General features: G+C 43.3%; 1 protein-coding gene across 13 annotated transcripts in view; it reads left to right on the top strand.

Moving 5' to 3' along the window:
• CDAN1 (codanin 1) overlaps positions 1-17,906 on the top strand; it is a 96,693-nt gene that overhangs the window by 3,972 nt on the left and 74,815 nt on the right. For 6 of the 13 annotated variants that reach the window (XR_004000014.1, XR_004000013.1, XR_004000017.1 and 3 more), the window contains exons 1-11: positions 2,352-3,166; positions 5,493-5,717; positions 6,488-6,681; positions 7,215-7,334; positions 9,413-9,491; positions 9,988-10,108; positions 11,157-11,266; positions 11,970-12,059; positions 14,306-14,381; positions 16,575-16,783; positions 17,653-17,767. Coding sequence is in view for 7 of the 13 variants with exons in the window: in XM_030559598.1 (XP_030415458.1) it covers positions 2,352-3,166; positions 5,493-5,717; positions 6,488-6,681; positions 7,215-7,334; positions 9,413-9,491; positions 9,988-10,108; positions 11,157-11,266; positions 11,970-12,059; positions 14,306-14,381; positions 16,575-16,783; positions 17,653-17,767 (2,154 nt within the window). In the remaining 6 variants the exon portion in view is untranslated. Of the gene's footprint in view, positions 1-2,351; positions 3,167-3,608; positions 3,700-5,492; positions 5,718-6,487; positions 6,682-7,214; positions 7,335-9,412; positions 9,492-9,987; positions 10,109-11,156; positions 11,267-11,969; positions 12,060-14,305; positions 14,382-16,574; positions 16,784-17,652; positions 17,768-17,906 lie in introns of those variants that run through there. The other 7 variants (XR_004000018.1, XM_030559599.1, XM_030559602.1 and 4 more) reach the window with 5 other exon arrangements.

Genomic DNA, 17,906 nt, shown 5'->3' with positions numbered 1-17,906 from the left:
CTACATTTGTTGACCCCTTCAAAGAACTCTAATAGATTATTAAGACATGATTTGCCTTTACAGAAACCATGTTGACTTTTGTCCAATGAAGGCTGAGAGGAGGTATGATTGCTCTCTGTACATACATCAGAGGGATAAATACCAGGGAGAGTGAGGAGTTAAGTGCCAGTGTTGACCCAAGAACAAATGAGTATAAACTGGCCATCCACAAGTTTAGGCTTGAAATTAGATGAAGCACAGGCATGGACTTTGTGATTTCCCTGGGGAGTGCTCAACACCCTCTGCCCCCCCCGACCCCATCTCCACTCCACCCCTTTCCCCACCCCAGCCTGCCTCTTCCCGCCCTGTTCCACCCCACCTCTGCTCCTCCTCCACTACCCCACTCCTGCTCCTCCACCCCCCAGTGCCTCCTGTATGGTGCTGAACAGCTGGTCACTGGTGGGTCAGAGGCACTGTGGAGGAGGGGGACGAGCTGATCAGCACGGCTGCCAGTGGATGCTGAGCACCTGCTATTTTTTTCTGTGGATGCTCCAGCCCCATAGCACGCGCAGAGTCAGCACCTATGAAATGAAATGAAGGAGGAGTGAAGTTCTGAAGCAGCCTTCCGAGGGAGGAGGGGGGTGCAAAAACCTAACTGGCTTCAAGACTGAGCATAAATTTATGCTGGAGGGGATGGGATGATTAGACTGCCTACAATGGCATGTGGCCTATCTGCGACTGCTAGTAACAAATATCCCCATTGTCCAGCGATGGGACACTAGATGGAGAGGACTCTCGGTTGCTGCATAGAATTCTTTTGCAGCTGTCTGGCTGGCAGGTCTTGCCAATACGCTCAGGGTTCAACTGATCGCCATATTTGGAGTTGGGAAAGAATTTTTCCTTAGCTCAGATTGACAGAGACCCTGATAGGTTTTTGCCTGCCTCTGCAGCTTGAGGCATGGGCACTTGCTGGTTTGAACTAGAGCAAATGGTGGATTCTCTGTAACTTGAAGTCTTTAAATGATTACTTGAGAACATCAGTAACTAAGCCAGAGGTTATGGATCTATTACGGGAGTGGGTGGTGAGGTTCTGTCTCTTATGGTGTGCGGGAGATCAGAGTACATGATCACGATGGATGCTTCTGGCCTTAATGTCTGAGTCTAAGGGCATTTAGCAAGTCTGCATCAGAGCTGATAAAATCCAGGTCTGTTTTGTGCTCTAATTAGTAGGGCCATTTTTGGAAAACAACGAACAGTGGAAAAGCAGAGAGAGACTGCAGATTTTTCTTACTTGAGCTGGGAAACTGAAATTCATTTGCATTCTCAGCCAAGTCTCCCAGCATGTGTTTCTTGAAGGGGCACATATATGAAGCAAAGGAAGATAGTGGTTCCGCTACCTCCTCTCTCAAGAAAAAGCTCCATAAAAATAAAGTACTTGCTGTCTTCTGAAATTCCTGCTTTCCATTTCACCAGGGTCTCACTTAGGGAAATAAAGCTTTTCCTCTTTGGATAGGGCCTAAGAGAGGAGACCACAAGTATGACAATGTGGTTGCCAGGTCTCAGTACAAAAAAGTATTAGTATCCAAGAGAGTTCTTCTGGCACTGTGTCTAACTTTGCCTAGTTCTCTTGTGAGGAAAATAGAAATGTGATGCACTGAAAGAGCAGAGTGACTTTTTTTACACTGCATACAAAGTTTTACAGTATTATAATAATTTTTAAAAGCCAGTGGTAGAATTCTCAGATAATTTACAGATGTTACCCTTTTAAGGATTATGTTCCCATGAAGATTTAAAATATATTAATGTTGCATTTTTATTTCGCTTTCTTGAATATTAGTTTTGTGCATCATAGAAGTTGTAGCGTACTATATTTGGAGCTCTGTGATCTCTCAAGTGAATAATATGACTTTATTAAAAGGTAGTAAGAGCTTTTCTCTTTTGTTGTGTCCTGCATGTGAGGATATCAAAGCATTATACAAACAATCATTTATTTTTGGAGCACCCTCTGAGGAAGGAGAGGGTATTAGTAGGAAACTGGAGCACAGAGAAGCTACAGGTTTAATAAATTGTCCTCTAATTTTGTTTGCCTCAACTTTTTGGCACCCTACTTGAAACATTTTAAAGGGGTCTGATTTTGAGGTTCTAATCACCCACAGCTCTCAATGACTAGGTGCAGTGGTGAGTGTTAAGCATTTCTGTCAGACAGACCCCCAATTGTTTCCAGCTGGGCAGCCAAAATTAGTGGCTGCTTTTGAAAATTTGGCCCTGAGGAATAATAGTCAGACTTGGGAATTCTGTAGAACCAAGAACTCCTGAATCTGTTCCTTGCTGTAACTACTAGAGACACTCCCTCAACTTAAGTGTTAGAATCCATGATGAGGATGAATTTGTGCCCAGTATATGAGAGAAAGAAACAGATTGGAGTAAGTCCACGGGTATCTTTATTAATGTTTTGTTCTCTTTCCTTGCAGGAGAACCATGTCAATGACAAGCTGGTACCTCATAGTTTGCTTCAGAAAGACTTTGTGCCTTTCCTGTTGAATTTTTTAAGGGAACAGACTAGTCAGATCTTGACCAATGGGCCCTCTACCCCTGCTAAAACCCCAAATTCTAAGGTCCTCAGGAGCTCAGCTAGCCATGGGAGCCAAAAGACAGGGTCAGAAAGGAGGGCAGGCAACTCAGCAGGATCATGCAGCAGCCGAATGCAACTCTTTTCCCAGAGGACCCCAGCTAGCTCCTGTACCCCAGATGCTAGTTTTCCCTCCTCTGCTGCATCATGTGGCTCTTCTGCCTTTACTGGGTCAAGCTTATCTCGCCCCGGCAGTGATTTCCCCAGCACCAGCCCAAGCTTTGGTTGCAGCCCTGTGCTCAACCACAGCGAGAAACGTTCATCTCAGAAGGCCAATTTGGGCAGCTTCCTTATGCCCACACCAGATGTCCAGCCAGTGAGGCGAGGCAGAAGAAAAGGCAACAATTCTGCCAGTGCCGCTGGCCGGCAAGTGGCTCGGGACATAGGGCGAAGCCTCACTGAAGAGGAGGATGGGAAGGGTGACAGCGCATCGTTGAGTGGCGGGAGGAGGAAACGGAGTGAGGTGGGTCCTACCTCAGCCAGTTCCCCACCTGATCAGCTGAACCTCAACAACTTGGAGGAGTTCCCACCAATGAGTGTTGCTTCTGGCTTGACAAAGTAAGAGCAAGTCTTCCTTGTTGCACTCTTATTTTTCTGATCGTGCTGGCAGCATTGAGTACTGCAGGTTATTTATTGGGAGCAGCTGACATTGTTATCTCACAGGTAATAATGTATAGGTGGTCTTATACTGTCTCAGTTATAAAGATTTTGTAATAGATTGCAGATTGGGGGCTGTTGCTATGCTGTGCAGCCTATGTTTCTCAACTTACCATGCTTCCCCCTCCCCAGTATCCTTCTGAAGCTCCTCTAGGGGCTCATCTTCATTAGGAAGTCTTACCATTAAACACAGTTGTGAAGAGTTGAGACAGTGGTAATGTGATGCTGAGCACACCTTTGTCCTTGTTTGCCATGACCAGTGAGTCACAGTCAGTCAGCATTAACTTGACTCTTTACAGTTGTATTTAAACATGATAGGGCTTATCCTCGTATGAAATCCTAGGTGGCTCCTCTACTTTGCTGCAGCTGTCTGGAACAGCTGCCAGGATGGCAAACAGGCATTCTGAGACCGCTGGTGGCAACAGCATTGGCAGGTGAGGCATCGTATGTCTCTGGCTCTGTGGTGGCGGTTAGAGGGAAGTGGGTCCCCTGTGGTAATGGGCTGGGTGGGTGGATGGATGGCATGTGGGTTCTGTTTGGCTCTTGAAGTGCATGAGTTTCCCCTGATTGCTAATGATCTCTTCTAGCTGGGCTGTCTAGGGGTGCAGCTCTTCCTGGTGGTACAAGCTGTTGGTTCTTTCTCTCTCTTTATTTTTAATAAAAGCTAAGATTCACTGCTAGGTCTCAATAAAGGAGAAATCAGGCCCTTTAAGGTCTCTCATGTTTACCATCTAAAATCACTTCTAAAAATTTAGGTCGTGGCTATCTGTGAAAATCTGAAGGATGTGTGATTCTGAAAGGCCTCTTCAGATTAAGGCAGGGACTTCTCCAGCTAGACTTAGCTGAATGTAATGTAGGTCTGGCCCACTAATCTTAGCCACCTTTACTCTCCTTCCCTTTAGTAGACCTCAAAGTACATAGGTTCAGAATTCCGAACAGTTGCTACAGTAGCTGATGCACAGCTCTCCATGCCACAGTATAGACTGCCAGAGTTCTTCTCCTGTGAGTCAGTGGTCTCTTTCTCCGTGAGGGGTGGGATAGGGAGTATCTGCTCTCTTTCAAGGAGGTATAGTTACAGTTGAATCAGTACTTAGCAATTACTGTTAGACCCGGTCCATCTACACCTCTTCCCCCACACCCACAAGTAACCACCTTGCAGGGAGAGTCAAGCTTCTGCTGCCTGGTCTGCGCAGTTCTAACGTCAGTTAATTGAAGTGATCTTAGAGCTGGTTAGAACTCTTGGTTCTCCTGAGAAATAGGGTCCCACGTGGAGGGTGGGTATTTAAAGATGGGAAATCCTTATGATGCTCTGTTAGATGGCTTTGGCCTGCAGGATATGGTGCATTTCCATCACAAGCAGTAAGTTTCAAGCTCTGCAGAGTGTGACTGATGTGAAAAGTGTGAGGAGACCGGTCAAATATAAATCTGGAAGTAACAGTATAAGTAGTCTTTTGAGGTCCCTAGCAGCTAACATTGTAGCAGGCAGCAGATTCATTGGGAAAAGAGATGTCAGTTTTAGAACACTGATTTTTATCATAATTTCTACATTTCATTTAAAATGACATATTACTGTTCTACGGAGCCTTTTCCCCAAGAATCTCATAGCACTTTACAAATCTTATGCCTCGCATCACCCTCGTGAGGTGGGTAAGCAATATTATATGAATAGGTAAACTGAGGTGCAGAGAAATTAGGATTTGTCCAGGTTACAAAGCAGGGCGGTGGCAGAGGCAAAAATAGAAATCTCGGAGTCCTGATTCCAGTGACCCTCTTTGGCCGCTATGTCATGCTTTCATGAACATTTTGGGACTATGTGATGAACTGATGAGCAGCCAGAACTTGGTATATCCTAGGCTAGCAGTCTTACAATGTAGGACAAGTGGGTAGATAAGTTGAGTAGTATTCATTTTTCATCCGTTTTCCCCCATAGTGATCATAGTTACTTTTAAGTCACAGCAGTGGAGTAGCAGGAAATAAGTTGTATTTCATCAGGATCATTGAAGTCTATATTTGTAGGATATACCCACTCTTTGTCTCCTGACCGGGGTAAAATCTGCCACCCTGCCAGATGCGATTACAGTTGCACTGTATTGTGATTCTCTCCTTCCTTATCAATTTTACACTGGCATCAAAATGCTCTGAAAGAGTTTGATGGATTTGACTGCTATTTTCTCTCTTGATCTGTTTATGCTTCATTTAAGAGGAAGCCTCTCTTAAATTATTGCAGCAAAAGCAAGCCATCAAGACGAATCAACCCAACTCCAGTGAGTTCTGAGCGCTCCCACTCAAAACCTAAGATGTGTTTTACTTCCACGCCAGTCAGCCAGTCTCCAGCGGCTCGGTTTCCATCTGGGACCAGTCTTGAGACCTTTGCTGCCATCCAGGAAGGGAATGTTACCTCCATAACAGGGAGCAGCCTTCAAGAGGAGAGGGAGATGCTGAAGAAAGAACGGTACAGAATGAACAGGGGTGGGAACATATCTGCAGGGATTCATACCTCTCCCTTTATTAGGACATTGCCAATAAGAACTTGTAAATTAACAGAAAATATCCAGACCAGATACTAGTTGTTTAATCAAAAATTGACCTAAAACCAGATGAGATGAAAATGAACCTGGTATCAGACTAACAAGTTTTCAGATTCAGCCTTCACTCTTCACTTAAAGGTGTGCTTCTACTCTGCAAAGTGACTCTGGCATCATATTGGTCCTGAATTTATTGTATTTCAGTTGCTCCTTATTGCATTAATGCAAAGTTCTGTGGGTCAGACTGCACCCTCGAACATACCTATGTAACACCATTGTCTTCAGATGAGGCTCTGTTTTACCTATGCAAACCTACTGAAAGCTAGTAGAGTACGCAGAGGTGTAATGCAGTGCCTATCAGCCCATTTTAGGAAAGGGAAAGCTATAGGACAGAGAGGTTGAGTGACTTGCCTAGGATCACACTCTGAGCTACAGCAGATTTAGAATTCGAACTCAGTTCTCTTGAATTCCATTTTTCTGTGCCTTAACCACAATCTTTTGTCATTAGGCGGAAATTGGGTATTGGGTTATTTAACCCTCCTCCTGTATGGAAGCTGCATTAGATTCTGTAAATGTTGTGATCAGTTCTTGTAGGAATCCCAGCAAACCATACAGTGAAGAAGAAGAAATCTTCCTGTGTTGAATGTGGTGTGTGTCATCTTCAGTTCCTCTGTAAGTCATTGACTTTGAATTTCAGATGCAAGTTGCTGCACCAAACATCATCTCCTGCAGGCCTGTCTCTGGATCCCAGTACACCTACCAAGCCTAATTACAGTTGGAATGGAAGCCTCACTACTGATAGTCAGGTAGTGACCTGTGCAGATCTCAGTAAAGTTTCCTGCAAGAAACAGCTGGAACAGCTGGCTCAGCTCTATTCAACTTGTATAGCAGGTAAAGAACTGGGAGTAGTGAAATGACCATGGTGTGGAATATCTTCTTTAAATACTTATTATTTCCAGAATGCATGGATGACCTAATATGAGTGAGTGCTGCCTGGAAAAATAAACAGAAACCTCCGTCCTACTCAAAAGAGTATATCCATCCCTTACTGGACAGAAGCCTAGAAAATGAGATGGGCCCTACACAATTCCCTGAACCCCTCAGGAGACTCAAACTGCATTGGCCCAACTGGAAAAGTAAATACCAGAGGCCAGGACTCTTCCCTGACCATGCTTATGAGGTTGAAGTGGTTTATAAGCTGTTTTAAACTGTTACCCATGGTTTAACTTTTGGGGGAAAGGAGGTAAAATGCTTTCTATAATGCACCTACCCAAATGCGCATGGCTGTGTATCAGCATTGTTGAGTCCTGTATGGATCAGCTGAGACTGTAAGCTTGAGATTTGATTATCCTTATTGTTATCTTGATTTATTAACATTGATGAATGCTGAGTATCTAACCATTTTATCTCACTTCCTCTTTCAGAAAATCTGGTTCCAAATATTTTCCTGGAGCTCTTCTTTGTCCTGCAGCTGCTAACGTCCAAGGGAACAACTTCTTCGGAAGATGGTGAGAATGACCTGGAATTCAATCAAGAATGTAAAGGTCAGCAATGCTCTTGAATGGAGATTAGATTGTTCCCAGGTGTGGTAATGGGATACAGAGCATATCACCTCTCATTCAAGGGGTTCAAATCCAGCTTCAGGGATTTAGTGACCAAAAGTCATTACACTGAAGACTTCTGAGGCCTGCATTAAGTTGCATTAGCATATCTCAGTGAGTGGTATGGAATATGGCATTCAGTGGTATTGAATATGAACAAATAAAGAACCCTAAAAGCTTAGTTACTACAAAAAGATCAGTGTCTATCCTTCATCTTGTATAACCCTCCTGTTGATATGAGGGGATGTTCCACTGTGGAGTTAAGGTGGTATGTAGCCCACAGCTTATAGACCAGGTCACCAAATTAGTTTGACATTTGGAATGAATGGTTGTTTTATAATCTAGTAGGCTGGTTTCCATATTTACCTGCTAAAACAAATTTTCAGAGAGAAGGGTGATTCACCAGATTTGCTCCTCCCATCATTTCCTTCAAACGCAGAAATACTGTTGAACTCATTGTAAGTTTAAGGTCTAATTCTGCCTAGGGACACGTGTGCAGTTCCCATCAGTGGGAATTGTACACATTTTTTTTGGCAGATTTGGACCTTACGCTAAGTTAGTCAGCATCTTGATTTTTGGGTAAGGTATGCAAAGAGTGACTTCTAGCTGAGAATGGCTCCTGTTGTCTGTTAGGAAAAGGCTCCATTTTTGGCTGCTCTTATTGTTCTGTCACCTGGAGATCTGGAGGACCCCAGTTGGTCTTGACTTTGGTAGCACAGTGCACCCCAGCCACTGTCTGGAGGAGTCTAATAATTGGTTGTATTTGCTCGATGTTTTGGCCCACAGTTGGCAATCTGTGGACATAGTGCTGCCAATGTGTTCATCTTGTTCCAAATCAGTTTGAATTGATTGTTTCATCAAGGAGCGGATGGGTAGAATCCCATTGAAGCTGTCTCAGGAGTCCACATCTGTCTTGTAAGGGCTCACTCCTGTAAGCCCTGTGCATGTCTAACTCCCATTGACATCAGTGGAAATTCCATTACTTGTAGGACTGACCCTTAAGAGAGAAGCAGCCTCTTGTCCAAGGCTGAGATTTAAGGTGTTAACATGACCTGATCTAGTTGATTACCCACTACTAACTAGAAAAGGTGGATAATTTTGTCCAACAAGAATGCTGATAGTTATACCGATTCAAATAAGAACAGCCAAATTGGGTCAGAACATGGTCCATGTAGCCCAGTATCCTGTCTTCCAACCGTAGCCAATGCCAGGTTCTTCAGCTGATCCATCCCCTGTTGCCCATTCCCATCTTCTGGCAAACAGAGGCTAGGGACACTTCAGAGTATGGTTTTGCATCCCTGTCCATCCTGGCTAATAGCCATTGATGGACCTATCCTCCATGAACATATCTAGTTCTTTTTTGAATCTTGCTATAGTCTTGGCCTTCAAAACATCCTCTGGCAAAGAGTTCCACAGGTTGACTATGTGTTGCATGAAGAAATACTTCCCTTTGTTTGTTTTAAACCTGCTGCCTATTAATTTCATTTGGTGACCCCTAATTCTTGTGTTATGTAAAAGAGTAAATAACACTTCCTTATTTACTTTCTCTACCACTCATGATTTTATAGACCTCTATCATATCCCCCCCTTAGTTGTCTCTTTTCAAAGCTGAATAGTCGCAGTTTTATTAATCTCTTCTCATATGGAAGCCGTTTCATACCCCTAATAATTTTTGTTGCCTTTTTCTGTACCTTTTCCAATTCCAATTATCTTTTTTGAGATGAGGTGACCAGATCTGCACAGAATAAGGGCAATCAAATATCAGGCTTCAGAGTAGGCTCCAGATAATTGCCTCAGAGATCAGGAAGAATCCTCCCCTCTCATGCAACATTGCACAATTGGCCAACCATGTTAGAATGGGGTGTTTTGCCTTCATGTTACATGTCAGATAATGGGCACTGATGGAAGGAGGCTGCTGGTCTTGATGGACCAATGATGTGACTGGGTTTGGTAATTCCTACATCCCTCTATTTGGCTTCTGAATTTTCCACCAATTGTTGTTAAATGCGGTTTGTTTTCAGATGCAGTAGAGCGGCAGCATTTTCAAAATGTACACAACTGTGTTTATTTCGCTGTGCAGGTTTTGGATTGTCAGTTTGAGTAAGTTGAACCTTTCTCTTTCTTTGGATGTAGGTGGGTTGTGTGAGGGGGCGAGAGAGCATGCATCTGGATTTCACTGAGGTCATTTTAGGGGCATGGTGTTGAGTAGTTTGTGCAAAGTCATGCACTAAGTTAAAGACTCAATTGAATTAGAAAACTAGGACCTTTCTTTGTGGTGGCCTCTACATCATTTTGCTTCAGTATAAGTGTCCCACAGGGAAATGGTGGGTTATGAGGTAACACATCCAAAATGCAGTTGGAATTTGGTAGGACTGGTGTTTTGCTTCAGATGCCACCAGAACAGGAAAAACTCAGTGGACTTTTTCCTTCATGTCACCTCCGTGCGACTATGGCATTTGCAGTGTGTCCTGTTGATGCCAGTAGGATCCAGATTACAGGAGGCTAGTGGTTAAATCTGCATGTTTTTTGTAAAATAAATGTACACTTTATTTAGATTTGCTCTCTGTGTTGTGTTCCGTGTGTCTTCTCTTTGCAGAATTATTTCTCATTTAGAAAGGGGGACATTGAAACTTTTGGCTGAGAATGAGCGGATTGCATCCTTTTCCCCTGGCTTGCATGCGAGGCTTATGAAAGCTTATGAAAGCAGCACAGCCAAGGTAAAATATGAATAGTCCTTAGAAAGTTGAATGTATGAAATTCCAAGGGGTTGCCAGTAATATGCTTGCCCATCTCTCCCTTGCCACAGTGAGTTTGATGGTTCTGATATCAAATCCTGTTCATCCTGCTCTGGGGCTTTGTTTTTCAATTTATTGGGAGACTATGTTAAAATGACCCTTTCCTTTCCAGATTGAGCCTGTGCATTGCTAGGGCCAATGACCTGTAGCTGGGGATTCCTTTAACTTGTATTCCAATTAGGGTGAAATCCTGACTCCATTGAAGTCTGTGGCCAAACTCCCAGTGAATTCAGTGGGGCCAGGATTTCACTCTTACCCTTTTCCCTGTGGTGAGTGTGGAGGTAGGAAGGCTGGCCTAATGGATATGGCATTGGGTTGTGACTCAGGAGGCTTGGGTTCATTTCACAGCTCAGCTACAAACTTCCTGTGTTGTTTTGGGCAAAACACTTAATCTACTCTGTGCCTCAGACCCCAGTCTGTTCTAAAAAAATTAGAATATGGAGTTGTACTTCCCTGCCTGAAAGCAGTGTTGTGGGGATAAAATCAACTGATGATTGTAAAATGCTATGTGATGAGGGCCATATAGATAAAGGTAGCAGCTGTTTTACTGATTGAAGGGATTCTCTCTCTTTCAGAAGAGGGGAGGAGAGATGATGACATAGGAATCGCCAGCTGTTACTCTCACCTTCTCAGAATCCCTGTGTTGAGCTGACACGTTAAATGATTGCCCAGGGCTCTTTCTCCAGGGCATGCGCCTGCTAGTTCTGTTCTCCTGGTCTCAGGAGAATTCCTCAAAAGTGATAGGAGATGCCCCCTTACCATCCTACTGAGTGACTGTGTCTATGCCTTTTCTGCACTAGTGCTGACCAGAAGTTACTCATTAGTGGATAGGAAATGGTTAGTGTCTGAACAGCTTGACTCTGGTAATATCTAAGTTCACGTTCATTTCTTTTTACCCTTCTTACTGTTAGGCTGTATGTCAAATCAGAGAATTACATTATACTAATGGACTCTGTTATATGTTCAATAGGTGTCCCTCCTGCTGCCTTCATCTGTCCAGTCCGTTTCTTTCCAGCCAGAAACGGACAATCGTTCTAACTTTCCAAGTGACAGGGCTTTTCATATATTTAAGAAGCAAAGGTAAATGTCCTCCAGTTTTAGTGCGTGGGGGGTATGTTCTATCCATGATTGTGAACAACTGGATTACATAACATCCAGCTATACTGCATATATACAACATAGGGAGGATAGACTTAGGGATGTTTTGCTCTAAAAACACAGGCCTTTACTATTTACAGGGAGTAAGGACTTAATCTCTTTAAACAATGGAAGCCTAAATTCTGCAGAAGTTGTTGATGTGAAAGTGCAGCACAACGCAGTGCTGGTTCAGCTCAGCCTTTGGAGCTACTCCTTTTGTCTCTTTTCTGTTTTGTGGTGGGAGAGTAGGGGAGCGTCTCCTCTCAACTTGTTCTATTTTTCTTGTAGAAGTAATTTCATGTGGTTCCTATTCTCTTTGCTTCATTGAGGGATCCACCACACAGGTTCATCTGCTTATCTGACCCTTACCCTATCTAATAATGGGATGAGTGTTTTGGTCATTATGCCTGAGCTCAGGCAGAGCACCTGTCAGTGGTGGGCTGCAGATTGAAACTAATAATCTCAGTAGTGATGGTCACTGCTGCAAAATGATAGGATACGTGAGGCTTTGGAGATGTGACTTTTATTCAGTTTGGAGTGTATTCAGTTAGGGGATATCTTGTGAACTGTTGGCTGGGCATCAGTTGCTATTGGCTCAGATGCTAAAGGCCGAGGACTTGACATGTTTGCATCTTTTGTTCAATAGGGACATCTTTTATGAATTGCTGCGTGAGTGGGAGGATAACCATGAAAAACCAGGCTGGGACTTTGAAAGAGTTCTGGGCAACAAGATCAGGTAGGAGACTAGTGCTGCAGCTCTGGTTTGCTAATAGGAAATCCAGTAAAAACTTATTTTTGTCCCTGAAGCCAGTAGATGCACAGAAGGCACAGAGCTAATTATAAAGATGATGTTGCTTTACAGTCTCATGTTTTGGAGCAGAATAGACTCATAGACTTTAAGTTCAGAAGGGACCATTGTGATCAACTAGTCTTACTGACCTCCTGCATGTAGCAGGTAACAGAACTTCACCCACCCACTTCTGAAATAGACCCCTAACCTATAGCTGAGTTACTGAAGTCCTCAAATCATGGCTTAAGGACTTCAAGTTACAGAGAATTCACCATTTACACTAATGTACACCTTCATGGGGCAAGGGGTCACTTGCTGCAGAGGAAGGCAACACACACCCCCACCCCCGTCCCAGGGCCTGTGCCAATCTGACCCAGGGGGAAATGCCTTCCCAGCCCCAAATATAGCGATCAGTTAGACCCTGAGCACGTAGGCAAGACCCACCAACCAGACACCAGGGAAAGAATTCTCTGTAATAACTCAGTCCTCCCGATCTAGTTTGCCGTCCCCAGCCATTGGGGATTAAATCTTTGCCTAATTTTGAGCCTAAACTTGTTGATGGCCAGTTTATATTCATTGTTCTTGTGTCTGCACTGGCACTTAACTTAAATAAGTCCTCTCCCTCCCTGGTATTTATCCCTCTGACGGATTTATAGAGAACAATCATATCTCCCCTCAGCCTTCTTTTTGTTAGGCTAAACAAGCCAAGGTCTTTGAGTCTCCTCCCAAAAGGTAGGTTTTCTCTTTCCGTGATCATCGTAGTAGCCCTTCTTTGCACCTCTTCCAGTTTGAATTCATCTTTCTTAAACATGGGAGAAAGGAACTGCACACAGTACTCCAATGAGGTCTCACAAGAGCCTTGTATAATGGTACTGACAGTTCCCTGCCTCTACTGGAAATACCTCTCCTGATTCATCCTAGGACTGCATTGGCCTTTTTCACGCCACATCACACTGTCATAGGCATCCAGTGACCAACTAATACACCCAGGTCTTTCTCCTCTTCTGTCGCTTCTAACTGATGTCCCCATCTTACAGCAAAAATTGTTGTTGTTAGTCCCTAAATGCATGACTTTGCAGTATTAAATTTCATTCCATTTCTATTACTCCATTTTACAAGGTCATCCAGCTCTTCTGGTATGGTATTCTGATCCTCCTCTGTATTGGCAACACCTCCCAACTTTGTGTCATCTGCAAATTTTGTTAGTACACACTCATTTTTTGTGCCAACATCAGTAATAAAACTGTTAAATAAGATTGGTCCCAAGACTGATCCCTGAGGAACTCCACTAGTAACATCCCTCCAGCCTCATGGTTCACTATTCAATATGACACTTTGTAGTCTTCCCTTTAACCAGTTCCATATCCACATTTCAGTTCCCATATTAAGCCCCATTGTCTCTGATTTAATTAATAATTTCCCATCTGGAACTGTATCAGATGTTATACTGAAATCCAAGTAGATTAGATCTACTGCATTTTCTTTCTCTGAAAAATCAGTTATCTTCTCGAAGGAGATCAGGTTGGTCTGGCATCATCCACCTTTTGTAAAACCATGTTGTGTTTTGTCCCGATTACTGTGCACCTCTATGTCCTTAACTATTTTCTCTTTCAAAATTTGTTCCAAGACCTTTCATACATTTGAGGGCAAACTAAGAGACGTGTAGTTTCCTGGATTACTTTTTTTCTCTTTCTTAAAAATAGGAACTATATTAGCAATTCTCCAGTCTTAGGGTATGACCCTTGAGTTTACAAATTCATTAAACATCCTTGCTATTGAGTTTGCAATTTCATGTGCCACCACTTTTAATATTCTTGGCTAGAGGTTATCTGGGACCCTCAATTTAGTCCCATTAAGTTGTTTGAGTTTGACTTCCACCTCGGATGTGGTAATTTCTACCTCCATATCTTGTTGCCATTAGTCACCCTTCCACTATCTCTAAACTCTTCATTAACCTCATTAAAAACTGAGGCAAATATTTGTTAGGTGTTGGGCCATGCCTAGATAATCTTTAATCTCCACCCCATCTTCAGTGTTTAGCTGTCCCACTTCTTCTTTCCTTGTTTTCTTATTTATATGACGTTGGAAGGCATTGGCTTTTAAAGAAATCACATTGTGCTTCTGCTATAGCTGTATGTAGACTCTGTTTTGACTGGCTCTTTATGGTTTTAGCAGTTTGTTTTGTTTCCCAGGGCTATGATGAATCACCTCACAGCAGCCTATAATCACAGCCACTTTGCCAGGCTCTTTCAGAAACAGCTTATCCAGGTAAATAATTTATTATATTTTCCATAAACAGAGCAATTTTGCTAAGCTATAGCAAAATGTAACCTAGTATTTATACATTTGTACACATACTTTTTGCTGTAATTGAACCCTTTCCGGAGTGAATAGAATTATTTGAGGGGGCTGGGAAAATGGATATCTCCCAGGGATAATTTTATTAGTTCAAATCCGGCACAGATCAGTAGAAAGCTACGCTTATCTAATAACTTTAGAGTGGGCTGTGTAAAATAAGTTTGTTCCCAGTACAGTTCCTAGTGGACATGTGTCCACACCACAATGGACAGACATACCAGGGAATTAATTGATGATGGAGATTGGATTACTTAATCTTTTCTACTTTAGAGATGATTTTTCTGTCAGGTTTATGGCACACTAATAGGGCTGTGTATGGAGCTGTCACTACAGAGGGCTTTGGTCTCAACAGCTGTTCACCTGGCATGTTTTACCAGCAATAAAAATTCACACATTTGGAAATTTTAAAAAAAAGGTTAGACGTTGATGTGTATCTGATTCAGACTTGCCTGGTTATGTTTGTTGTGTTTCTCAGTGGAATTAACTGTCGCTGCTGGATCCTGGTCTGGATATGATGGCACCTGATTTTGGTTTATTTATGCCCAGAAGAAGACTCGATGCTGTCTGATGCATTATTGTTGTTCTATCTAATTTTTTTGCCTGCTGTTGTTCCAAGTAATGTGTGAGATCACTGTGAGAGAGAATTTTCTGCTCGATTGCTTTGTGTGTAGTCATTTCCATTGCTGATCCTGTATAGTTGATCAGTTTCCCTTGTTTGTAGGGAGTCTCCTTTCACACAGCACTGTAGAGAGAGATTTAAAAAAAAAAAAAAAATCTAAACCGCAAAAAATTGTCAGAGAGGCTTGGTAAGGTGTAGTACTTGAAACTATTTTCAGTGCATACTTTGAGATCAATGTCCCTTTAGGTTGGGATTTTCAAAGGAGACTAAGGGAATTAGGTACCCAGTTTGCAAGTTGGGCACCCAACTTCCTTAGTCACCGCTGAAAATCCCACCTTTTCAGTGTATTTCTAATCTGAAAAGAGACTGTACAAATGGCATCTTATTCTGAAAATATGCTCCCTGTGTGTCTCCACAGTTGTCATCTGCTGACTTTAGTGAGCAAAACTGCTCTCTACTTTTGTTAGCCTTGCAGAACCATCGTAGCTAAGAGACTGGGATCATCTAAAAAAGTGTTAACTAAGTTCCAATTGCAAGGCCAGATTTCTCCCTCAGTTACATCTTTGCATTCTTGTTGAAGACCATAGGGTTTCATAGGTGTAACTGAAGACTTAAGTTGAAAATGTTTTGTCTGCAATGAGGTATGAGTGTAACTGACCAGAACTTGGCCTGCTGGACTTGTGAGATTTGTGATACTTGAGCAGGAAGGAATCTAACTTGATTCTCAGAGCCCAGGGTGAATTTACAGGGTTGGCAGTTGTAAAATGATTTTCCTTTGTAAACTTGAGTATATTCAGTTTAGAATTATTGAGACGCAATAAATGTTAACCTCACCATACTGTATTTTAAGGAGTTTACTTCTCAGTGTGGTGCCAGGATTTAAAGTTGCACCCTTGAGGTGCCTAGGTACCTGATTAGTTCTGAGGGCTTGAAGACCTCTTCCTTTGAGTGTTGAGCTGTAGCTCTCTGTGTGGATGAGTCACTGCAAATAATACTTAAAATCTGTAAAGCACCCGGGAGCCCCACACAGTCTGGTCCAGGAACATGCAGTAGATGACAGTGAGAAAAGCACAGTCTTAAATAGCCCTGAGCGGTGGGCTAAACCGTGGAAGACTGAACTCTGGTTCATGCAGGTTGTACAGTTTATCCATGGTATTTATATTCTCTGTGTAATAGGAAGGCAGGCTGCCCCAGCAACCTAGGGTCCTAGTGTTAATATGTGGGATCTGGATTCCATTCCTGAGACCACTAGGCTGGGAGGGTAGCATGTGTTGGCCTTGTACGCTTTTCCATATGTTCTCCTCTCCCTTGATTGGCTGAAGGAAGTAGCATTCATAGGCTCTATAGGGAGCCACATTCAGTTCCTTGCATTGGATAGAAAGCTCCTACACCAAAAGTCTTTTTATGGGGCAGAGTGTGGGTGGGGCAAGATAAAAGAAAATCTTATAAATTTCCCATCTCCCTCCTTTTTCCCCCTCCTGAAGATGTGTAAAGGTCCTATTGGTGGTGGCACAAGTTGGGGAGATACCCCAGACCAGGATGTCCTTAATATGCTGGGTTCCGATAACCTGAGCCGGCTGAAGAGGCTACAGGAGAGATTTGTCGTTCCTCAGAGCATCAGAGGGCCCTGCCCGCCCCCTGCCTTCCCAGGGTGCCAGCAGTTCTTCAGGGACTTCATTCTCAGTGCAGGAAGGTTAGCTGCATATCACTGCTTATGCCTCGGCTAAGTTTGGATGGTTGTTGGCTAATACCACTGGCTTGTGCTGCAGTTGGGGAGTCAACTCAGAAACTGGTCTTGGAACTCCAGCTCTTTGGGACAGTGGAGCCCAAGTGGGGACCTTTTCAAACTCTGAAGAAGGTTGCCGTTTGCACTGTCCATTAAGTACTCCTGGCTGGTGTAGTTACCAAGTTGCTCTTGTATCCACTGGAACAATCCATCTTCTTCTCCTAAGAGCTACATCAGGCTAGTTCCTAGTTAGCTTACTACAGAATCAAACTGAATGTCTTGCCAGAGGGGGTCATAGTCCCCTAATACCATGAGGTGATGCAGCAGCGAACAGCAGGAGCTGTGCACAGCTGAAGTGTTCCTTACAGGGTGGTGGTCAGTGCCCTGCGGTGGAGTTTGAGGCTGTTCTGTGGTTAGCCTTTCATGTTCCAAAGCATAGATTCTGATCTCCCTTAGACTGCACCTGAAATGAGTTTAGGGACCTCACAGTCTCCTCTAGAAATGTTTAGCCGCAGCATTAGAACCAGCAGCTGTTGGAGAATAAGAGGAGTCTCTCTTCCAGAGAGGCCCAAGATTAGAATGGAAAAGGTGGTTAGTCAATGTTGAAGCTGGTTAGTGCACTGACAGAGCTGTGTGGCGAGACTTGTATGGAGTCTGCCCAGGCTCTGTCTGGCTGTTAAACAGTGCTGTTCTTGGCCACACTTTGCACTTGGAGTTCCTCCCTTTAAACGAGTTGATGTTTTGTATTGGCCATCCCCAACTTCCGTGATTAAGGCTTAAATGTTAGTTGAGATTCCACTGCTATTTTCAGTATGACTTTTCATCTTTTGCTGAAGCTACCAGTTCAACCAACACCTGATGGATAGCCTGTGTCTAAAGATACTCGAGCTGGATGGCCTTACTTTGGTAGAGCATGAACCTAGTGATGGGGAGGCAGATATGGATGAACAGGTAAGTAATATATTCCAGACACCTACTAAGAACTTGTTCATTGGATCAGTCCAAGAGCTGGTTCATGATGAGGGTTTCCTAGTTGCTACGGTGATATAAATAATAAGAAGACTTGTTTAAAATTGTTATAGTTGCAATT

Source organism: Gopherus evgoodei, chromosome 4 (genome assembly GCF_007399415.2).
Source record: "Gopherus evgoodei ecotype Sinaloan lineage chromosome 4, rGopEvg1_v1.p, whole genome shotgun sequence".
Lineage (NCBI taxonomy): Eukaryota > Metazoa > Chordata > Testudines > Testudinidae > Gopherus > Gopherus evgoodei.
This window is presented reverse-complemented; position numbering and strand designations above follow the sequence as displayed.